The sequence below is a fragment of the Onychostruthus taczanowskii genome, unplaced genomic scaffold, assembly GCF_017590055.1.
Source record: "Onychostruthus taczanowskii isolate IOZ18803 unplaced genomic scaffold, ASM1759005v1 scaffold55, whole genome shotgun sequence".
Classification (NCBI taxonomy): Eukaryota; Metazoa; Chordata; class Aves; order Passeriformes; family Passeridae; genus Onychostruthus; species Onychostruthus taczanowskii.
This window is the reverse complement of record NW_024503124.1, coordinates 2,157,291-2,181,324: the sequence shown is the minus strand read 5'-3', so window position 1 is coordinate 2,181,324 and position 24,034 is coordinate 2,157,291. Positions and strand designations below refer to the sequence as shown.

At 41.6% G+C, this 24,034-nt stretch overlaps 1 protein-coding gene across 12 annotated transcripts in view; it reads right to left on the bottom strand.

Moving 5' to 3' along the window:
* USP34 (ubiquitin specific peptidase 34) overlaps positions 1-24,025 on the bottom strand; it is a 111,919-nt gene extending 87,894 nt beyond the window's left edge. For all 12 annotated transcript variants that reach the window (XM_041417170.1, XM_041417176.1, XM_041417174.1 and 9 more), the window contains exons 1-3: positions 23,897-24,025; positions 6,598-6,685; positions 2,821-3,241 (exon numbers count right to left, since the gene is read on the bottom strand). In XM_041417170.1, the coding sequence (XP_041273104.1) occupies positions 2,821-3,241; positions 6,598-6,685; positions 23,897-23,939 (552 nt within the window). In that variant the 5' untranslated portion in view covers positions 23,940-24,025. The remainder of the gene's footprint in view (positions 1-2,820; positions 3,242-6,597; positions 6,686-23,896) is intronic.
* Positions 24,026-24,034: the final 9 nt, after the last annotated feature.

Here is a 24,034-nt window from a genome sequence, read left to right as displayed (position 1 = left end):
GATAGGGCATACAGTTATAAACCACCCTGTATGCAAGGGATAAAAATATCCCAAAAAGAAACTAAAATATTAATTTCAAAGTATGAACACATCTCAAAAAACCTACCATATTTTTAAAAATTCTTTCTTTTGTTTAGGATGGAAAATAGACAAAAATACCCCTCTGGGCACCAAAAATATTGAAAAATTTCAAGAGGGGTGTACATGGCTCTTCTGGATAGCAATCAGGCCTTCACTGAGGTGGTCTTCACTCTCATTTTAGAGATGTTTTAAGGGACAAAACCAATTCTTAGCCCATTTCACTTAAGGAAAGATCTGTATGATCCTACAGGTAGAGACACCTTTCTGACTACCAACAAATCTTGCTTTGCTGTTCATTTTCATCCAGCTCCATCAACTCCTGAACAAGGGAAAACCTCCTGCTTCCATATGAAAATTTTCCTTCTCCACCAGACAGTCCAGTGTAAAATGGCTTTAGCAAGCAGCTGAGAAGGGATTGGACTTCAAGATTTGACTGCTGCCACTAAGAACAAAGCCCTTGGATGTGTCTTGGAGCAAAGGACAAGGGAAATATTGACCACTAATTGTTACTGAGGGAAAGCCTCACACTGGGAATTTCTAAACAGCAGCCTAAGAGGTCATTTCTAGGCACAGCAAAACCTTAATGGATGTGATAACTCCATGAAATTGTCAAAGTTCATCTCCAGAATCTAAAACAAGGAATTTCTGAAGTCAGTCAGAGTGGAGACTGGAGTCTGTTCTGGATCAGCAAAATTCCCTTTTTCCAGGGCAAAGGAAATGTTTAGTGGGAGAGAGAGAGCTACACCAGCTTCTCCCAACAAATTTTTGGCAGATTTAAGCTGTTCAGGGATCTGCTTAACTCACAAGTATAGCTAATGAACTTAAAGCAGAGATTTTTTATTTTAGGATCTCTTGAGGACTGAAACCAAGCCTGATTTAAAGCAAGAAGTGCTCTTAATACAGGGACTAATAACTTGTCTCACTTCAGCTAAGACGTGCTCTAGACTGAAATCCAAAATTGAATTCTAAACTTCAGTGAGTCACTCACGGAAGCAGAAAGTTTTGACATTAAAACAGCAGAATAACAGAATCCTAGTGCTTCCCAGATACAGAAAATATCAGTTTGTAAGAAAAATTATTGATGCTGGGACCTTTTAAAAGCAAAATTTTAAGATGTCCCCCCCCTAAAAAAAAGGTATACAAATATGGCAGGCTGGCACACCTCCATAATCCAGACCTGGAAACACACAAAGTCTAGCAAAAAGGGGAAAAAAATTTCCTTACCTGCCTGTACCTCAGGACAGTGGTTTTCTTTCCAGCTTCCCCTTAAGTTATGTTTTTAGGACAGCTAATGAATGTATTTGATAATTCAAGTGATGCATAAGAGATGATACATATATAATATCTACATTAACATGTCTGCAGTGATGGGCATCATCACAGTACAGCAAGCTACAACAGATCTGGGTCCAAATCACTCCAAGGCTGCACACCAAGGGAAAAGAAATCCCATCAGGCACCTGGAGATTTCCTTTTGATCGTTTGGAAGTGAAATTCAAAGAGAAGGAAAAAAAAAATACATGAAATAGTAATTTAAAAGAAGGATAGTCCACAGAAAAGCTGTTCCAGAATTGTTCATTGCACATTCCTCTGAAGCCAGTCTTAGTAGATGTCCCACAGGAGTGCAGAAGATAAATCAATTCACTTTATATCCATACAGATATACTTGAAACTACCTCTGTTAACTTAGGCCCATATGGTTTGGGGAAGAACAAGGACCAAAGTCCAGCCCACCTAAAATCCTGCTGTGTAGGGGGTTTTAACTCCATTTCTTGTCAGACAGGACAGCATCCATTCAATCAGAACTGATCAGATGTTGTGACCACCCTAACTCACATCACTGTATCTGACTCAGCATCTTCTCATTTTGGACTTAAGTTTATAAAGCAAATTTCAACCCTCAGGGCTCCAGGGAGCTCCCACAACTCTCTAAATATAAAATAAAAGGAGTGGGTTAGCTGCACTTTAATTCTCCACTTTGACTTTCTCAGAAGTTTGTTGGATAGAAGCTTTTCCTATATAGTGAAATGTACATTTAATTTGCATACAAATATTGTAAAATAACTCTCTACTTGTTATTAGACTATCACAAGTTGGATCAAAAGCCAACCATTCCAAAAACATGTTGTTTCCACTAGGAAATGCTAACACCACCATATTTATTTCAGAAACTGTGAATTAAGCATGGCGGGATTTTGGAATTAAATTTATTTTTTTAAGAGGAAAATCAGGGAAAATGAGAATGGCAGCCATATCAAATATCAGAGAGGAAAATCAGCACCCTGGAACAAAGCAATCTGTCTTGATCTCAGCTATTCCAGTCGATTAACCAGCTGTTCTAACAAGTTTGGTCTTGCACAAAGTTTAGTTTATGAGGTTTTGCTTCTAGAACCACAGATTGGAATGAAAAATTAGTAAACTATTAATGGGTTACCTTCTGGAAAAAAGGCTTTGCTATAGTCCCCTTTTTGCCTACCTGTTATTTAAGCAGCACAATAATTCAGTGTGCAGTTCCAGCCAGCTTTTATCAATATATTACCTATATCAATTAAGCACAGTTTAAAGAAAGTGGAAGAGTATGTATATATTTAGAAGGTTTCTCTGAAAAGCTCTACTGAAGTCAACAGGAGAGCTGAATGTGCCCATCCTCAGTGAAAGCAACAAGCACCAATCTGCTCATTATGACAACAATTAACCTTTCACCAAATAATTCCAGATAGACACAAAGAGAAGATATACCTCTATTGTGGGGTGAGTATTATGCTTGTAAGCTGTGTACAGAGGAAACTGAATCTGAAAGATTTTTGCCACACACAGCAGCAGCTTCTCCTTCTCATCAGTGCTCCACAAGCTAAAAGCCTCCGTGCTCTTGGCGGGCTCGTCCTCGCTCAGGATACAAGTTCTTGCAGAATCAAACTTTTTCTCTAGAGGTTTTTGTCTTTCTCCATTTTCTTCTTGGTGAGACTCTCTTTCTACATTCAGGGGCTCATCAGCATGATGACTCTGCTCTGGCCATGTTGAATCTATATTAATAGTGCAATGTTTACAGAGCTGGTCCCGCAGAGCTTGGACTTGGGCAATCACTAAGTTAATCAGCGCGCAAACTACTTGGTTAAAGATCTCCAGATGTTTATACTCCTTGAAACAGCACAAACATTGTCTGTAAGGAAACAGAAAAAAAAATTAATGAATAAAAGTTCCTACAGTTAAAATCAGGCGGGTACTTAACCAAGAGAACTCTTCACATTAAAACATTTTAAACAAGTTATTTGACAAAATCATAAAATGAAGGAAACCCAAATGCAACAGACTCTACCCAGCAGCAAGTGGGAGTCACAGAACCCTCCTTAAACCTTGAGAACATCCCATTATTTCCAAATGCTTACCCAAACTATGAAGTCCCTGTTATCACTTAGCAGCTGGTACAGCAAGCAAAATACAGAAAAAAAGTCTTGTGGGCAAGGTCACTGTCCTACTGAAGAAGTCACGTTTTTCAGTATGTTTCTGACTCCATTTCCTCATCAGGCTTTCTCTCTTGCTCTTTACTGCAATAAATCATCCTGACATTCTTGTCAGCTGCGTAAGAACTCGTTACTGTTATTTTCAAATCAACAGGGCTGCAAAGTAATTTTATTTTTAATGGAGTATTCAAGTTCGCTTCCTTTATCTGCATTTGGATGGTGATCCCATGCACACTGATACCCTTTATCCATCCAGGAAAAGCAGCTCAAGTATCTTCAGTACTTTCTTCACTTGGCAGGCTCAGAGATTATTCCCCTGCTTATCTACTGACCCACTGTAAACTGCAAAGAACAAGAGTGGAAAACATCCCTTTGACAATATCATTAAAAAATCAATTAAATCATCAAGTTCAAAAGCTCTAATGTAACTCTCGTTGTGGGCAAGGATTAACTGTGGATGCCAAACAGATTCTGAGTGCATAAACCCCTGAGGTAGGTATCCCAAACCAATTGTCTGGGAATGGCTGCTTCCTCCAGACAAACCAGCACCTCCCTCATTCTGACAAAAAAGGTGAAGGATATTCCTGTGGAAGGATTTAAATCCTGGAGAACACAGCAAAGAAAGCCACCACTGCACTGTCCTTACTTACTGGAGAACAAAATTAAGGCTACATGCTTGTGACAGACTCTGGGAGATGGACTCTGCCCTGTCTGGCTCAAACTCTACTACACAACGGAACTGCTACCTCAGCTGGGAGCTGTCTTGCAGCAGAGATCTTCTCCATCTCCTGTCAGACACAGAAAAATGGACTCCACCCCATAATCAGAGCTCTCAGATATTAAAATAATACAAAAATCACATGTACCACTTAGAAAAGAAATCAGTAGACAAAAGACAGGGAATCATCAATAAATAGCAATTCATTTTTTTTCTTGCAAACACAGCATTTAATTTAGAGACTGGGATTAATAAATTATAATTTTTAGGGGGAAAAAAAAATCAAGAGAACCCAGAGCTATGACAGGTAGAGGGTGCTGCCTCTCTTGATGGAACACAAACATGCCCTTGAGCTACAGCTCTTAAAGCACATACTTTCTGAATACAGATATTTATTTTTTTCACTGGGTTAGACAAAAAAGTAACATTCAGGATTCCCTAATTCCAGCACAGATACAGTGACTGAAGCATCTAAACCCCTTTGTTCCATTTGTGCAGGAAGAAAAATCCCTTTAATATTGTGTAAATGGAGTTTCACCCATGTGAAAAACATTCTTGCAATTTACTTGGCAATGTATTTTCATGTTAACAAACGACAACAAGGGACTGCAGGCAAAACCCAGTGTGTCCTCAAGCACTTATCCTGGGGGAAAATGATGTTCAAAAGGTCCATCACTTATGCCTACAAATTACTGCCCCACTTAAGAGCAACAAATCATCCTCAATAACAATGAAAACAGTCTGGTGAAGACTTCTCCCATACTGGAGAATTCTTTTCCAAGACAGGTATGTGTAAAACCTCTTAAGTCTTCCTCTGTTGGAATGTGGAAGAAGAGCTCCACCAAAAACTGAGGAGACCAATAAAAAATGAGTTTGCTACTTCTTTGAACATAATTTCCAGAAAAAACTAACATGGAAACACTACACACAGATGGAAGAAAAAGGTGCTCTTCAGGACCAGTCACCAAGTGATCTTCTGAAGGAAAGCAGAGATTTAAACTACAGGCAACAAAGTCCAAAGCAGTTATTGAGGAAGGCCTCAAACCCAAAACCAGAACTCTCAAAAGCCCATTTGGCAGAGTAGAGACAGGACATGAAATTAAAATGTCAACTAAAACTCCTTCCTGTGGCTTCTTTGTTAGATTCTCCTTTAACCAGTTTAAGGACTGTTCTCCAGGCTCTTCCAGTATGAACCCAATACACATGGAAGGCAACAAGGAAACCAGAAGAAAACTAGGAGTTAAATATTATCCAATCTTTTTTTTCTTCAGGTTGGATTTGTCAAGCTGCAGAACAGAACAAAACTCTGAACAGATGACGACCTGGAAAACTGGGTTGCAATTGTTCTCTGACAAACTTGGCATCTAGGACCTGTCAAGAAATGTCAAGAGTCTGGTTTCCATGCCTGCTGTTTATTTTGATTTAAAAATTCCTTCTCTGTGTCTAAAAGCACATGGCAGAAGAAAATGAACTTGGCTTGAAATTTTTGGGCAAAATGAGGAAGAGGAGGTTTCCTATTTTCACAAGTATCCAAAATGTGACATTCCTTTTTTTTTCCTTTTGGAGTCTTCTAAATACCCAACTAGTATTTTTCAATTTATCCTCCATGCTTTCCCCAATATTACTTATGATTCAGTGGATTCAGTTTGGTCTTAAAACTACTGCTGAACACTAAATCCCAAACATCTTAACTGTAGAGCCTTTCTAAAAAGTAATATCCATACATTTCCTTGTGCTGGAAAAAAATAAATAACTGTGAAGTAATTCATCATTATATCATAATGTAATGGTATCATTCCTTTAAAGAAACAAACTCAAAACAACAAGAATTTAAATACTAGATTAAAAGGAATAATGTAATTTAATACAAAAACGTGCAAAGAATTTTCTTTATCAGTTTAGTAGCTACAGGCTGCAATCCTTCATCACCTTGACTCAGAGTATTAGAACATGCAGAAAAATTTAACATGATGGTTCCATTCAGTCACCCTTTCTTAAATTCTTCTTACCATACCCTGCCTCTGCAGAGGATGGTCCCAAAATTTCATGTTAAAGCAGCAAGGCACATTGTCTGTCACCACAATAGAGCAGTTTGCTTTTTTACAGAATTATTACAGCATCCAGAATGCCAACTGCATTCAAAACATGCTTTTCCCAAAATGCACTGGGTAACGAGTTTGTTTTATTTCCTTAGTAGTAAAACAGTCTTTATTCTCCAGGTATCACTTAGCTACACATTAATAATTTGCTAATTCTAATCATTCTACTGTATTTTAAAAAAGGAAAGCTGCTGTTGAGAGTCAGCATCCTCAGCATTCAAACTCAATCCAAAATTACCTTTGCGTCCATGAATTGATGTAAGCAAATATCTTGAGGGCATGTTCCTTTCTGAGCTGCAAAGCATCACCACCTTCAATGTCTGATACTAAAGAAAACAAAAACAAACACATTTTTTAGGAGGAAAAAACCCCAACGTGCACTTGTTCTGTTATTAGAAACTATCTTTGGTAGCATGGAAAATAAATACTTTACTGAAGCAAAAACTTGTAGATTTGGTTAACAAGGTTTAGATGGAAGTGACTTGGAAACTCAAAGTGCACAATGTTCTTGAATACTGCTCCAAAGGTTTGTGATTGAGAACAGACCCTTCTTGTAATTCTGTTTTTATCAAATATTCCTCATAAGCTTTACTGGGAACTCCTGATTGATGTGCACTTTTAAGTATGAACTTTGAACAACTTTACTCATTAACCAGACACCTTGGCTTTGGTCTTTTGTTTTGCTAGGGCTTTCTTCCCCCAGATTTTTAAATGGCTGCATTTTGAGATGACCCTGAGACCTCAACTTCCTTCTCCTGATCAGATAAAGACTGAGAAAAAACAAGCAAACAAATAAAACCCAAACCACAACAAAACTATCAAGATAAGAACAATGTGCTGTGTACATATAAGGTTATTTCAGACTGAGCTGATGATCATTGCTTTCAAATATAGACACATCTATCATGACATTTAACCATAATGAATCACTAATTGGCAAAATGATAAAGGCTTACCACATTTGTTACACAGGAAACCAGAACAGTTCTGCACTGAGTTCAAACCCCAAATGTTTCACTGAGGGATTATCAAATGTCCACTTCCCTCCAAAAATGCTTCTACACTCAAATAAGGCCAACATCAGTAGGTCCAAGCTCCACTTAGGCAGCACCTGATTATATCCCAGGGCACTGGATTCTGCCTCCTGGCCACACACCTTTCCCAACTACCAGTGCACAATTCTTGCTTCCTCCTTGTCCTGAACTTCCAAACATTTGTACAATTACCTAATTGCTACACAAATCAAGGTCAACATTCCTTTTAAGAGGATCTTTGCATTTATAACACATCTAAGTTTTCATCTCCACATTTCACACGGCATTTCAAGTATTACACGCTCACAAATCCACTTCACAAGCAAACTTTGTGGGAAAGGCTCTCCAGCAGCAGTGAGCTCTTCAGCATCCCTGCCTCAACCTCCTCTCCAGCCTCAGCCCTGCAAGTCCTCTGTGATCCATCCATCCATCCAGGTTCCCAAAAGCTAAAGCTAATGAAAGTGTGTGGGCATGGATCAGAAAGCAAAGTTCAGAAGAAAACCACTTCACAGAATAATCACACTGCACAAATACTTATGACTTCTTTGAAATAAGGGCATCACATATGCACATACATCCACACTGCCATACATATGCATACAGACAAAAAAAAACTATCCAAAAAGCAGCCTCTGAACAGGATACCATCAAACTTTTAAAACCACTTTTCTGTCTCACTCCTAGAAGGTTCTAAAGATCCTACACAACACTGGACAAAGCTCAGGATGGAGAAGCAGACTAAAAGATGGAAATCACTCAATATCACCTTTTATTTTCAACACCACAAATTACCAGGACAGTTAACTCTCTGAAAGCCAAAGCACAGCACTGAAGAAGCCAAAAACTCCATCACATAATTTAGTTCAAGCTTACCACAAAGACAGATCTTTAGCTATAAATAGTATCGAAAAAACAAACAAACAAACAAAAAAACCCTGCCCAACATTAAAGGTTCATAAAACCTCTGTTTCCCCAATTTTGTGAGTGTTGTTTCACCAAGATGAATTCCTTCAAATCTGACAGAAAAAAAACTGTTGACAATTTAGTAGCAACCAAGGTGATTTTACCTTGTAGGATCTTACATTTCTAACACTTCCCTCAGCCCCACATGACCCCACTCTAACAAGCAGGAGTAACTCCAACTCACAGAGCAGCCTTTTCACTGCAAGAGTTTGAATCACTCCTAAATTTCCCTCTCTGAGCTTATAAAGAACTGAAAGTTAAGCAAACTGGCTCCTTAAAAGCTACAATTGCCATGTAAAGAAGACAGAATAGAGAAGTTATGGAAATACTGAAACTAATGCCAAACTAATGTCAAAAAATAGGGAGGTATTTGCACAAGTTGGAGAACCTGTTATTTTGCTCTTTATGCATTCTACATCTCACACACTGACCAACTTCTACTGGTCTTATTTATTAATCACCACTAATTAATACAGTAGCTACAGATGTGATTTCCCTTTGGGTTTCTGTGCCTAGAAATAATCCTGGGTTTATTCCTGAAAAGACAGAAGGCTCCATGCAGGAGGAAGCACAGTGAGGCTGCAATTTTCCATGGAGCTTTAGCTAAGTCTGTGCCACCACCAAAAGGGGCAGTGACACCCGTGGCAGGACTTCAGCTCAAGTTCTCTTTTGCTCCTTAGCAGAAATCATCTTGTTCAGGTAATTTGTGTCCTCACAACCAAAATTTCAATCTCAGGCCTTTGAGCTCCTCAGAGTATCAGCTCTGTGGATGCTCTTGATTTACAGCACCTCTGTTTAGGGGACATGCAGCTCCAAGTACAGATACAATAGGTTCTGAAGTATTTCAAGGATTTTTTTTCACTGAGGACAGTACAGATGGAAAAGCAATATGAACAAATGCACTCGTTGTCATTCCTGGGCATTTTCTGATTTCTGTCAGCTCTGTAAAAACTTCCTTGCTGCACGATTTCACTTCCAAATGATGATGTCTGCCTCTCCTTTTAAATCAGTTCTCTTCTGCCTTGAAGGGGCCAGTAGTTAAACCAGACTTTAAGAATAAAGCCTGTCCTTTACTCTCTCCCATACTCCAGCACCCTGCCATGCCTCAGAAGCTCCTCAATCTGCTGCCTCCCCACTTCCTCGCACTTTCTCTGTTTCAAATCCAGCAGTACCAGTCACGTCAAACTTTTCCAAAAACAACTACTGCACCAAGGCTCCTTCCTGCAAGTTGATTTGGTAGACATGACTTCTCCCTGGTGTCATACCTAAGACAGTGATTCCCACAGAATGCACCAAGCTATCCTTGTGTCCTTTCAGAGCTGCTGAACCTCATCGAAGTGGCAGCCAGAGTGCTCTCACGAATGAGAACTGATGAGATGTGCTCCAGAGCTTTCCAGCCAGGCATTCCAGGATCTCTAAGTTTCTGTCTCAGCAGTGGCACTCCCATCCCAGGCTCAGCTCCTTCACAGCTGCAGTGGCTGCTTCTTCCTCCAGGCACTCACAAGGCAGCAGTGTTAGAGATTCTCTCCTTCCCTACCTCAGAGCTCAGCTTTCTTCTCCTTCCTTAAATTTGCTCTGCCAACTGTTCCTGCTCAACCTTCTTCTCCTTCCTTAAATTTGCTCTGCCAACTGTTCCTGCTCAGTTAAAGCCTCTTAGACCTTTCCACCCTCCAGTCCTTCCTTTTCCCTCTTTTCATGCACACAAACACCTTCCCCCTGCACTAGATCCTATTTCACAACCAATGTATCCCAGTTCAAGCCCACACTACAACAGCATCTGCAGCCACGCATTTCAAACAGCATCAGCATTCCTGCAGGAACCTCTGGGAACTGCACAAACCCAACTGGCCAATCCAGCTGAAAACTACCCACATTCCTGCTGGCTTTGTAAGCCATGGAATACTCACATGGCACCTTGTGAGCAGGGGAAGCTGGGAAGGGAAGTGTGAGGAATGTGAAGCTGGGAGAAGCAAACACCTTCGGAGTAACCAGAGTTGTAAAATTGCCCCGCCCCACCTGGAGCAACTTCACACCAACATTGCTCATCTGTGGGCAAAGATGTGATTACTCTTAGAGTCTCAAAAAAAACAGAATATTGAAGGCTTTAAACATACAGAACTAACCAGCAGAAAGAAGGAAAGCTAGGATGCAGGTAAATTCCAGCTAAATATATTCTACCAATATAATGCAGGAAATGGGGTCTGCACACACTTGCAAGGGCTCATTTCACTGAGTAGTCACAAGATGATTTCGAGATCTTTTTATCACAGTAAAACCATAGAACAAAAAGCTTAGCTCAGAACTAACCTGACTTAACATTTTCTAGTGTATAAGTTTTCAGATATTCTTAAAAAAAAAATAAAACAAAACAAAACCAGACTGACTTGAACTGTAATTGTTATTCAAGTAGCTGATGAGAAGCCAAAACACACCATGGTCAAAGTAAAAATTTAAAACATTTCATATAAAAAAAAAGGTAATTTCCTTGCTGTTTCCCCAGTCTCCTGTTTTACTTGGCTAGCTCTAAATGAAAACTTGGGTGATTTACCTAATCTCTCACCGAAGGGTGATTTGCTAAAAGTGTGTTACAGTACTACAAACAACACAAGCTCCTCAACTCAGAAAAACCCCTATAAATAAATTGACTAAACCAAGAAAACTACAGAAGAAGACAAAAATACAAACCAGCTGCGAAGAACCAGGCAATACAATTTCAAAATACAACCGTGGCCAAAGGAAGCTAAGCTCCTAAGTGCATTTTTAGCAAGAACTTGGGAGCTAGAGGAACACACTGTAATTAGACCTCAAGGACAACCATCATGCTGGACTTGTGGGGAATATCTTATATCCAAAGGTCACTTATCATACCAAGTACAAAATCAAATGGCAGGCAAAAATAATTTTTAAAAGCATACTTTCTCTAGTTTCAGCAACATAACAGAATCAAAAGTAAATAATTCAACACTCTTTTAAGATCTGTGACTCTAATTTCTCCATATTCCAAACTGTGATGAGGTCTGGTTGCACGTGGATTGTGCTCCCTCCCCCAGGCCTCATCTGGTATCAGCTTTTCATGGGAAAGACCAGATCACCTGGAGAATGAACATTAGTATCAAAAACTGGTCACTGATACAGAACAAACAGAAGAAATGAGCCACACGCTAAACAAAACAGCATTAGAAGCAATAATACTAATCTTGAAAGAAATCTGTATGTGCATATATATAGATATCTAAAAAAATGTGTAACTTTTTGTGTGAGTACCACTGGTCACACAGGGACCAGCACATTTTTTTTCAATGCACTGAGATGTTCTCAGTGATTAGTAGGGGGTTTCTTTTGCTTAGGATCAACAGCATGTAATATGATAGCCAGAGTTCAGCATCTCCCATTCCCTTTCTACTTGCACCTATTAGAATTACTTTTTCTATTATAGAGAATTCATGACTGTCTGAAATTGATTCTCCAGAGTTCTTCCCAACCTGTATGGAGCCATCCTTGGCAAGTATTTAACAGGACAGTGTCAGCCACAAGTTCAACTGGCCAAACTTCCTACAACTTTTCAGTGAGGATAAGGTTTTCTTCCTACCTCTCAGTCTCTGCAACACATCCCAGAATACTGACTAGATACACAATCAAAAAAAGCAACCCAGAATACTGACTAGATACACATAATCAAAGAGAAACACAAGTGCAGAACATACTAGAAAACACAAAAAGTTAATTCTTCACTATTAGAAACTCTTATTAAAATGCCAGAAACAATCAGATCTGGAACCCCAAACTCTACCACAACAAAATTCTATAATAATGGTTAAGGTGCTTGAGTGTCTTTAATGCTACCTTGATGATGACACTCATCACAACACTGGAGCACTGCAGATACCTACAACCATCTCCATGCCATAACACACCTCAACTCATTTCAAGTCCACATCAAACTCTTAATGTCTTGTATTTATAAATATTACACCTTGGTAAATAGATTGCTTTCCTGCAACTTAAGTATACAAGTATTAAAACACAAATATTTTGTAGACAACATAATGGCTTAAAGATAGGAATTAGCAACTTTAAGAGTCTCATTTCCCTAGAAAAAAACCAAAATGTGATTGTGTCAGACACAAACTTTTGAAGAAAGGCAATTTCAAGAAAAGTGGCAAAGGTTTGCAAGTCTAAGCAGCACTGTGTTCTTAGGAATGGAAATACAGGAGCTACTCAAAAGAGCAAGGAAAATGCAGTTTCAACTGGTGCCTGGTGGTTATTCAGCACCTGAGTAATTCCTCACACCCTGACATCAGAAGGACCTGAGGAGTTTTGATTCAGAATTCCAGTGCACAGCACAGTCACACAAAGAGCAGAATCAGCCTTGGTATGTCCATCAACCAGACAGCGCTTCCAAAATACAACTCCACCAGAACAGGAAAAATCAGCTGACCTCAGGTTGCCTTCATCTTCTGTTTCTCTGCAAACACCAGCAAGTTCTCTCTTTCAATCCCTCCATTTCCCTTCCCATCCCACCTCCCCATCTTCTCCAGCAAACACCTCTTCTCCTTTAATCATAAGTTAATGCAGGCTGGAGCAAACCAGCAGCAGCTGGCTCTGGGCAGCTGTGTGCAATTTAAGAACTGCCACCTTGCAGGAGTGATGTCACCCTGAAGTTTTCATCATGCTAGGCCACATTTGCTTTGGGTTAAAATGCCCCCTTTAGAATGGCTGCAGATGTCCACCTAAACAAAAAAAAAAATCCTTCTTGAGAGCATCTTAAGACTTCCACCTTCTCAAAGAGAACTTGCCACAGCCACTGGTCCCAGGAGCAGTTCCACATTGTTTTAAACGCAGTCAAATGCCAATTATTAAGACAATACTCAGACTTCCACCTTCTCAAAGAGAACTTGCCACAGCCACTGGTCCCAGGAGCAGTTCCACATTGTTTTCAACGCAGTCAAATGCCAATTATCGAACAATACTCACACTTATCCAGCACAGTGGAGCTGGCTCCACCCAGAACTACCCTTGTGAACCACAATCTAAATGAACTCTTAGGTACAGCACCTCAAATGTAGGACAGCTGTGCTGCAGCATGAGCCAAGCCAGGTCTAGCAGCAGCACTGCACCTTGCACACAAAGCCCAGCCTAAGTTACTACACCGTGAAAACTCCTTTTTGCCACTCAGTGAGGCACAGCTCAAAGCTCAGCAATACTGAATCCACAGGTGCCTAACAGTGGCAATCTGGCCAGGATAAGATGGGAATGTGAAATCCATAACTGAGGCTGGGTTATGCCAGTGCCTGAGGAACAAGCAGTGTCCCATGCAGCACTGGGTGGCATGGATACAGAGAAGCAGGAGACTCCCATCACAGGTCCAAGGAGCAGAACGAGCTTCCATCAGTTAAACACTGTGTAATGCACATATGGCCTTTTTGATCAAACACCAGGAGGAAATGGCTAAGACCAGCTTGTGGGATATCTGGCTGGGAATGGAATTCACCAGGCCAAACTGCATCCTGCTCTGGCTCTGCTGGCCCAAAAACATTAACCAGGAGTCTCCACATTGTCCTTTTCACATCTCCAGCTTCTGGGAGGGCTCCCTGGCCCAGCACTGCACAGCAGGAATGCAAAAAGCTGCTCCTGGCCAGTGGGATGTCCAGGCTGCTGCATTCCCATGGGAGCCTGGCAGCACAGCAGGCCTGAGCCTGGGTCCAGGAGGGTTCATCAGCACTGCTCCCATGTCAGCCATGTCGACAGAAGGATCTGTGGGATCCCTGCACTGCACCTCCCAATGCTTCTGTTATCTTGGGATTCTCTGCAGCCAAGATATTGCAGTCCTCCCTCTCCAGGGAAAGGCAAGTTACATATTACTGAGGAAAAAAAGCCCACAAAGCAATTTCAAAGCATTCGTGCCACTCACTGGAGTTTAAAAAAAAAGAAAGAAGTAGCAGTCAATTTCAGAGTCCTATTTTAACTCAGTATTGTGAATTGCCTTTGACTCCAAGACAAGATGTTACAATTCTGGGAGGGCTGTGTTTTTTTCTTTGTATTGAAGTTGTCATAGTTCCTCTTTCAATTAAGAAAAAACCCAACAAAACAAAACAAAAAAACCCAGCTCAATTTAGGCAGTATTTCCACAATCAAGTCTGCCTGACATCACCAAAACACATACTAGATGTGGAAAGTCAGGCTGCCCATCATAATATTTTGACAACAGCCACTGCAAGTTTCTTAAGGAATCAACGCAGGATTGGACAAGTGCTGCATAATTTGAGCATTTCCCAGCATATCACTAATTATCCCAAGGTAAATTTCCAAGCTAGGGCTGACAGTGTCAATGCCAAAACTACTGCTCAGATAAAGGACTGCTCGCCTTCAGTTCACAAGAGAGTACTTGCATTCTTTCCTTTCAATAACATAATGTATCAGTACTTGAATGACTCTGGGTTTGAGTAATTTTCTCTAATACTCCTGCTCTGAACTTCTTTTTAAATACTACTTTAAGGTGAAGACACAGAACTCAGTCTATCAAACTACTTCATAAGTAGAACAAAGACTTAATTGCATGAACAAGGTTCCAAAAACTGAAGAGGTTTTCTATCAGTTTTAATTAAAAGTAGCAAGGAATGCAAAAATTAAAATACCTACTCCAGGAAGCATTCTATTTTCAAGAGAGGACTTTTCTAAATTAGTTCAGCTGTACTACTTGGCACGCTGTGAATCAGTTTCAGACAACAACAGCAGCTTTCCCCCACAACCAGAAAGAAAAGGCCCACGACTGAGCCACCCTGGCCCATAAGAAGCAATAGATTACCAGTAGATTTACAACAAAAGCATGTAATGACTGTGCTCCAGGTTCCAGGGACAAAATCTGTGAGAGGCAAATATGATTAATTCATTTCTCACAGAGTATATTTAAGGCTGCTTAAACAAGAAGATGAGAGGTAAATGGGCAATGGGTCATTATCCTCAATGGAGCTTCAGGCAGTTCATTGAAAGCCCAGGAAGAGCTTGCTCAGCATTTGAACTCCAAGGCTTTATTTGTTTCCATCAGCACAGGTGCAAGCTACACTCATTCAGAAAGGACAATAAAATTCTGAGAAAAGACAGGCTAGCAATGAAGTCTCTCTCAACTTTCAGATATACACTCAAATTTTGCATTCCTTTGTGCCAGATAATCTGCATTTAGTAATTCTCTCAAACACGTGGTGTATTAGGTAATTTGTTGGCTAAAACAATTATATAATTTTTAAAAGATGATCGGTTGAAAGAAGTAAGAGAAATAAGAGATGGCTGAAGGAAATGCTCAGAGTCCATACAAGCACATCCAAGAGAGCAGTTAAGTTTTGTGACAAGCATCCCCCACAAGCAGAAAATGCATTTACAGGTGCCATTTTGATATAAACAAATGTTCTTACAGGTCTCATATCAGCAAGTGTAGCTATGGCTACACAGAGTTCAAAGCCAAGTGACTCTGCAAAGACTCAGACTGGCACTGCTGTTCAGACCCATCGAGTTTCCAAAACACTGATGGAACTGATTTCAATTTCTGATCAGCTTGATCAGACTGCATCTACTCTAAATAATATAGATCAAGCACTGACACTTAGGACTTGAAATACTCTGGCACTTCAAAGTGTCACTTCAAATATAAAGGAAAAAGGTAGCTCAGAGGGAAAAATAGCTCAACCCAAAGTAAACCAGCAACAGTTTGTTGTTAATTGTGAAACAAGTCAGAGACCAGCCAATACACACAAGGATTTACTGCACTGACCATCCTTCAACTAAACAGGAGAACTTACTTTTATCAAGCTTTGAGCTCACACTCCCCAGTGTTATCCCATAACAGTTCCAAGAAGGAAAGATGAAGTTTTCAGTCTCTCCTATCAGCTGCTGCCTGTGAGCCCAGAGTGCAACCCCACCACACAGCTCCTGTCAGAACACAGGTGCCTGTCAGGGTGGGTAAGTTGTGCTCCACAAGCCTTCCACAGACAGCTCATGTCCCAAATTTCTCAGCAGGTATGGATATTTTGGCCCTTCTAAGGCTTTTCTGGAGCTGCCCTCTCTAGCAAACACCTCACTGTCCATTTCCAGCACTGCTCACAGCTTCTCCAAGCAGAGCACAGATGTGAAAGCACTGTCAGTTTTGTTGATGCCCAGAGAGTTTAGAATGAAATTTGATGATGAGATTTGCAAAGAACAGAGACTACAGGCAGAAATTGACTCTGAAAAATACCAGTTTTTCAGTTCACACCCACTTAAAAGTAATTTCACCGCTGGTGAAATCCATGGGTTTTTTATGAAGAATTCAATCAATAAATACGTGTCACAGAATAATAAATAGGCAACTGAGCACTTCCTGAAGATGAAAATATACTCTTGCTAAAAAAATTATCAAATCCCCCCAAAATGAGCCAAGCAGCACAACAGAAAGATGAAGACAATGAGTGTTGAACAACACAGCATAAAGCATGTTTCTATACAAAATTACACAGATTAAAAACTCTCAAGTGGAAGTCAGTGCAATGAATTGTAGGATTCTTCAATGAGTGGAAAGTGTGGAAAAAGGCAAAAAAAGTTTTGCCATTCACCTCTTCGATAGAAACCAATGATCTGCAGGGATGCTGATCTAGAAACAAATCTCAATTGGCACGAGTTTCTCAAGTCTTACTCTCAGCCCTTCTACAAATGAACTGAAGAAAGGTCAACTCCCAAAGGTACCTTTTCTACAAGGACTTTTCTGGCAAGTTTCAACTTCTTCCACCAGTTGTTCCAGCACTAAAGCTCACAAGCAGTTCTAAGCTCACTGTCCACTGGACATGCTGGATCTGCACAAGTCCAGAAATAAAACTTTGCACATCTACAACAAGCTGGATATTTTTACTATGTGTTAAGAACACCACAGAAATCCTCACAGTTGCATGTCTGTGTTTAGCATTCAGATTGCAAACCTATTCCCATACAAGGAAAGGAACAAAGTGGAAAGAATGCTTCTCACCTCTTCACATTTTGAAGAAGTTGCCAATTTGCTGCACAAAATGAAGGAAGAAATCACCTCAATATAAGCTTAAACAACAGAAATTAAGTGGCCACAACTCTGTTTAATTGCAGCACGCTGTTACTACTAGCAGCACTCAGTAATCAGCACAACCACTTGCTCCTGAGGATGGTAAGAATCTTTTTCACATTGTCCCAGCATCCATAAAACTACAAAGGTGTAGCTTGGGCTGCAGAAATCCCTATTAGCTACCTGAAAAAAAACTCAGAGAAGAAAACAGATGAAATAAAAGGAACCAAGAAGTAAACATTGATCTTCCCTCCCAATCACTAAAATGCCAAATCACGGCCTGCTCATCACTTGGACACAGAACACCATTCCAGGATTCGCTTTTCTGACTCAATGTTACTTGAACACAGAAAGCTGGAAGCAAACTGCAGTGACATGGAGAAATCAAGTAAGCAAGGAATTAAAACCTCTAACATAGAAAGCCTGTATTAGCAGTAACATGGAAGAAAAAGAAGCAAAAAGGAATTCTATGAATTAAATGAATGGGTGAGGCTCATAATGCCCTGAGGTGTCCCCTGGCAGACAAAATCCATCTCCCAAAGCCAAGGCATCACCTCCAAGGCAGGCCAAAGGAAATGGAGCCAGGTCTGCTCCCCAGAACCCTGCCCCCTGAATCCCAGAGTGACAGAGCCCGAGCACCCACCGTGCCCCAGGAGACTCTGCACCACCTCTGCATCCAAGGACAGCTCCACGAGCTGCTCTGGTAGAACCAACACCAACCACATCCCACACAGCCTAAAGCACTTTGTCCTGGATTTGGCTCAGGAACTGCTTGAGACTTGGGTGATTTGAAAACTACTCTTAGGGAGAGAAAGCAATACAGCAACAAACACAACAAAAGAATGATCAAACAGGAATATTTCCTACATGGGAAACATGATGCCTTCAAGTCCTACACTGATCAAGTATCTTTTGGACATGAAGCAAAGGATGCTTTTCTTTTCCTTTCTTGCTTTCTTCATTTTCCTTGAACTTATCTCCTGACTACTCTGCAGTGCTAGAAGCTCATAGCTTTAAAGATATTATTCCAAATACTTATCCAACAGAAGATTTCCCTATATACAAAAGAAGCATCTCAGTAAATACACCTCAGTGCTGTGTAACTCACACCAAAACTCAGCAGAATGGGATTTATGTAACTCATCTCCAGCATCACTGATCAAGTGGCCTGAGCTATGAGAAGGAACCAGTTTGCAGCAGCCTGAACAGGAAAAGTCTCAGGACAAAATCATTCCTGATCACATCAAATAACATGAACCAAAATAATTGTACAGAACAAAAGCTGAAGTATCTTTCCAAAAATAGAAGTCGTTTAGCTATTAAAGTCACAGAGTTTTTCCTTCCATTGCTTTACAAACAAACCAACTTTGTCTTAGTGTCACCTTCCCTTTCACTTTAGAAAGTTCACAATTAGTGAGGATACAAGTTTCTCCTTCCATTTCTCCCCTCTGTTTACTCCAGTTCATTTGGAGTAGCACTTCACAGTCCATAACTGCAATTTGGCAATACTGCTATAAAGAAAAGGTTATTTTCATTTTCCTTTAGGCCTCTTTGCTTACTGCCTTAAAAAGGGTCAAAGACAAAAGTAAACATGAAAAAATTACTGAATTTCAGTGTTATAAACAAGTGACTTTCTTTTCTTCAACAGGAGACAGCAAAGATCCAATGGGCTGGGAAGCTAACCCAAAAAATCCTCCACAGCATCTCTGCAGAGATTCTGAACATGGAAATATCACTTAAGAGGAAAAAAAGATGAATCTTTTAAAAAAGCGGAAAAACAGAAGAAAGAAAAAAGCCATGCAACAGAGACAACTTCTACAGTTCTGCACAAGAGGAATCATCAAAGAGCCAAATGAAACCTTAGATCTGCACAAAACACCAGAGTAATCAATCCTGAAGTTTACAGGTAACCACTGAACAAGTGAGAGCAACTCTTGGAGACCAAGTGATGTTAATGATATAATAGCTGTAATAATTTTATAACACATCCTCAATATCTCAGTTCTCATAGCATAAAATATTGATCCTCCCTAGATCCCAAAGAGCAAACTGAATGCTGCAATGTTTTGGAACACAATTCCTTTCTCACCTACCTCAAGGTAAACATACCCTCAACCCAACCTCCAAGACTACTCATTGTACTCCCTACATGCCAGAACAACATGACAAGGAGTCAAGCCAAGAATCTCCAGCATCCAAATTCAGGGCTATCCTGGAACCACACAAGCAGTCAAGCACTCCAGCACCTCAAGTGTTTTATGGACCTGATCACTCTGGGAGCAGTTCTGCAGACAGTGATAAGAGACAAAAACAACAGTGAGAGTCCACATTCATCTCCTATGCTTCAGTAAACTAGGGGGGTTTGTTTTGGGTTGGTCCTTGGGGATTTTTTATTTTTCTGGTTTACTGAAGAGAAAACATAGGGAGAATAACAGTCTGCAAGCTGGTGTAGTAGAATAACATCTAGAAGGCTCTAATCATCAGTGTGAACTGATTTTACAAGATTTCAGAGCTGACTGGGAAAAAAATGGGCTGAAGAGGTAGTAATTGAAAAAAGTAAAGCAAAATGCTGGGAAGAAAACAAACTTTGTTCCCAGAAACCAAGAACTGGGAATAACCAAGGCCTACCAAGGTAACCTAAAACCACAGCTGCCACTACATAATAAAACCTATTTTTCCATGTTGTAATCTTTGTTTCTTACTTTTATAAAACCCAAACCAAACAAGAAGAACAAACCAAACCTAAACCAAAACCATCTACGGGGTTTTAAGTCAACACACATCGAGATCAGCTGCAGTCCCAAAGGGAAGCCTCGTAGCAACAGAGCTGAGCTGGGCTCTCTGGGACACACCACGGCCAGGGCTGTGGGGACACTGACTCAGGACTGCTCTGAGAACCACACTGGCACTTCCAGCTAAGAAGAGGCACTCCCAGGACAGCCTTGCACTCAACAAACACTCAGCACCACGTCCTCAACACTTGGGAGTGAAGGCTCCACAGGGATGGTGGGGATCTACAGGCAGCTCAAAGCATGCCCGTGGTTCCAGGTGGGACACAGCAACCTGCAGAACCCCCTGTAAGAGACCTGGGACAGCCAAACCCACCTCTGATGTTCCATTTCTGTGGTTCCTGGCTCACTTTGGGGTTCAGATTATCTGGGTATCCATGCAGTGCCTAGCAAAACAGAGCTGTCCTGAGCAGGGCCTCTGGACAGCACAGAAATGTAAATACTACTCAAGAACAAATGAAATTCAATATAAACCTTCCTAGACTGACAAGACCTGGCATCCAAAGAAACCAAGGAATGCAAAGTGTATCAGGGTTCATTTTGGGATACAGAATGCTGTAGATTAACACAAAAGCACGGAATGTCCTCAATGCACTTTTCCTGTAAAATTTGTGCACATTTAAATGAGCCCCTATAATTAATGCTACGAGAATCTGTTCTTAAGCCTTTTGTAAATAAGTGGCCTTATCTTAAAAAGCAGCCCATTGTGCCTTCCCTTTTTTTCCTTCTATTAAAGGCTACTAAAAATGTTTATACTGTGAAAGATTAATTAAAGAAAAATCAGACTCTTTATAGACTTTACTCCTATTAAACCCTGCCTGGGATAATGTAAATGATGCTAAGAAATCTACAGTGAGAAATTAAGACTGTTTGCTCTGATTTAACAGATTGTCTTATAGTGCAAAACCTCCTCTAAAGTCTGGACATTTCATAGGGGAATTTACATTTTACTGAGTTCCTGGATCTAATCATAACTTGAAATTACTACTTCTCAGGAAATAACTTCAAGATCAGGGAATTTACTGGATTGAACATGCAGATCAAATGCTGAAAATCAAGATGCTGCAAGAGAAGAAAAAGAAATATATACCAATAAAACCCAGCACTGCTGATTTTGCCCACAGAATATTGCCTGCTTCTCATGCTTAAGCACAGCAATGTATGTTAAATACATGCATGCACACACACACACTTTTGGCCAAAAAAAATAAGCTTAGCAATCCACAGGTAGCACCTCAGGCAGCCCCTGAGTGCCAGAGCCAGGACCACTGACTGCCTGTGACAAACTCAGGACCTGGAGTCTTCCCAGGACATAACCCTGGGCCCACACAAAGGTCACTGCTGGACAGAATGCCCAGCTCTGCAGAGTTATGGGCTGTGGGTTAACACTGCAGCACTCTGCAGCGGGACTCGCGCTTCCAACACAAATGTGTCTGTTTGAGGGTGACAGTTTCACCCTCGTGTCACCCCGCAGCTGGGAACTCCCGAGGAAGGAAAAGGGAGCTCCCCACGTGTTCCTCAGAGCTGCTGTCACCCCCCTTTGCAAGTCACCTGCAATGCAACTGACACCAAAGGCTATTTTGTAAACATCACAGCGAAAGAAGACAAAGGCCAGTGCGGGCCACGTAAAAATGTCCTGTTTAGCAAGAAAATTCCACAAGGAAGGAGATGCTGTTTCCTGGGCCTCTCTGGAAACCCTGCTTGGGAAGTTCAGGTGCAGAGCTGATCCCAAATGCTCCGTGGGCAGCAAAGGAAGCTGCTGGCAGCCTGTGGCTCACACATTTCGGGCATGACCTCATTCTTTACTACCACTTTTCATTTCTGTTGCAGTGTTTTAAAAACCCAAGCTTGACATCATCCTGATACTATGTACCTTTCATAATTACTTAAGGAATACAAAGAACTCAACTGGAAGTTATAAAAGAAACCATCCCTTCCTCACAACTCATCTCATCCACTGAGCACCATCACATGTCTTTGTGTCCCAGCACACACACCACACAGTTCTGCTGATTTACAGTGGGCTTCTTTCTCTGAAGGGAAGGCCAAACCTAATGTCACTTAAGCAGCATTGTTTGAAATTAACTACATAACAGCAGTACTGCAGAATTTTCCTAATGAATTGTGACATTCAAAGACACATTTCCTTCTATTTAATAGCAGAGATATATCTTATATAATGCAGAACCATTAAATTATCCATACTCCAATTTTATATATATATATCTACATTAAAAAAGAATAGTTAAAGTGATTGAAGACATTGCTTTATCTATAGGGAAACATCTATCTCCATCAATCCCAATTACCTTAAAACATCTGCAAAAATCAATTCATACTGGAATTTCAGGGATTCCTTGAAATATCAAATTTAATGTTACAACTTTTTTTCTATTTGATCATACCAATCCAAATCAAGTTTAAGCAATGATTACTTATCAATCCATCCAAAGCAAGTGAAGTTTTCTTTTCCAACAAGCAGCTGTCATCATATGAAATTGCTAATTTAGTCTTATTTTGAACCTACTGTTTAAATAACCATTTGGTGTGTAACAGCCACATAATATGATTTAACCCAGCCTCTGAACTCTCCTAGAAGTTACTTTTACATTTTTACTTCTCAAATGAAACGCTGGCCATCACTGAGCACCCTATCTCCCCAGCAAGAAAGAGGCCAACATTCAACTCCCGTAGGATCCTAGGGAAGAACAAACAGCACATGGAAGTGGGCCTCAGAAGAGTGAGGACAGCTCTACCCAAACCCTGTCCTAGGCAGGATTCTGTGCTCCACTCTGCTGGAACGGGATTTGCAGAGTACAACCAGGAAAAATGCCATGTTTAAGATCCGAGATAGTTAAACTTCCCTCTAATCACAAACTTCAGCTGGTGAGTTGTTTCAATTCCTCAGCATCCGTACAAATGGTGGTTTTTTTCGTCTTTGTTCGTGAGGCAGAGCTCCTGAGAAGCTGGGAAGGTACCTTGGCTGCCACGGAGCGCAGGTTCCAAGGGATACACGAGGCCTACAGGGAATTTCGTGCCCCAAACGCTCCCGATTCCAGCGGCAGCGGGGGGAACACCTGCTGTATCACCCCTCCGACCCTGCCGGTAACACTCGTCAAGAGGAAACTTCGGGAGGGAGCCAGAGACCACCCCCGAAGCCAAACACCCGGCAGCAGCTTCCCAACCTCGCCAAGCCGAGCCAGGCTCCTCCAGGCGCCGCTTCCCTCACAGCTTCGGGAGAATCGGTGCCCGAAAAGCACCTGCACCGCGTACCGAGGCCGGGCACAGCGAGGGGCAGGCAGGATCACTCCGAGCCGCCTCTGCTGCCGGTTAAAAGGGACCCAGCCCAGGCCCGGCTGCCCCGGAGCGGCTCCCGGCAGCTCCTCAGCCCGGCCAGGCCCCGCCGCGGCTGCCGGGGATGCGGATCCCGAGGGAAAGGGGGGATGGAGCGGGGACACGGCGGCGGCAGGCCCGCCCCAGGCCGCGGGGAAGGAAGGGGGAAGGAAGCGCCGAGCAGGGCATGGAGGGAGCTCCTCCATGGCAGGGGAGAGAGGGAACCCCGCGGCCGGGAGGCCCGAGGCGGGCGGGGAGAGGCGAGGAAGGAGGCGAAGCGGGGCTGTAACCCGGTGCAGAGGAGGGTCCGCGGGGTCCCGGCCCGGGGGGAGGGAAGCGGGGGAGGGCGGCCGCACTTACTCTCATTTAACACCTCCAGCAGCTCGGCGCAGCTCTCACACATTGTTCATTAACAGCAGCAGCCGCCGCCGCCGCCTCCTCCCGACCATTGATTGATCCGCTCGGTGCTGCTGATTGATGATTGATGGGGGCCGGGGC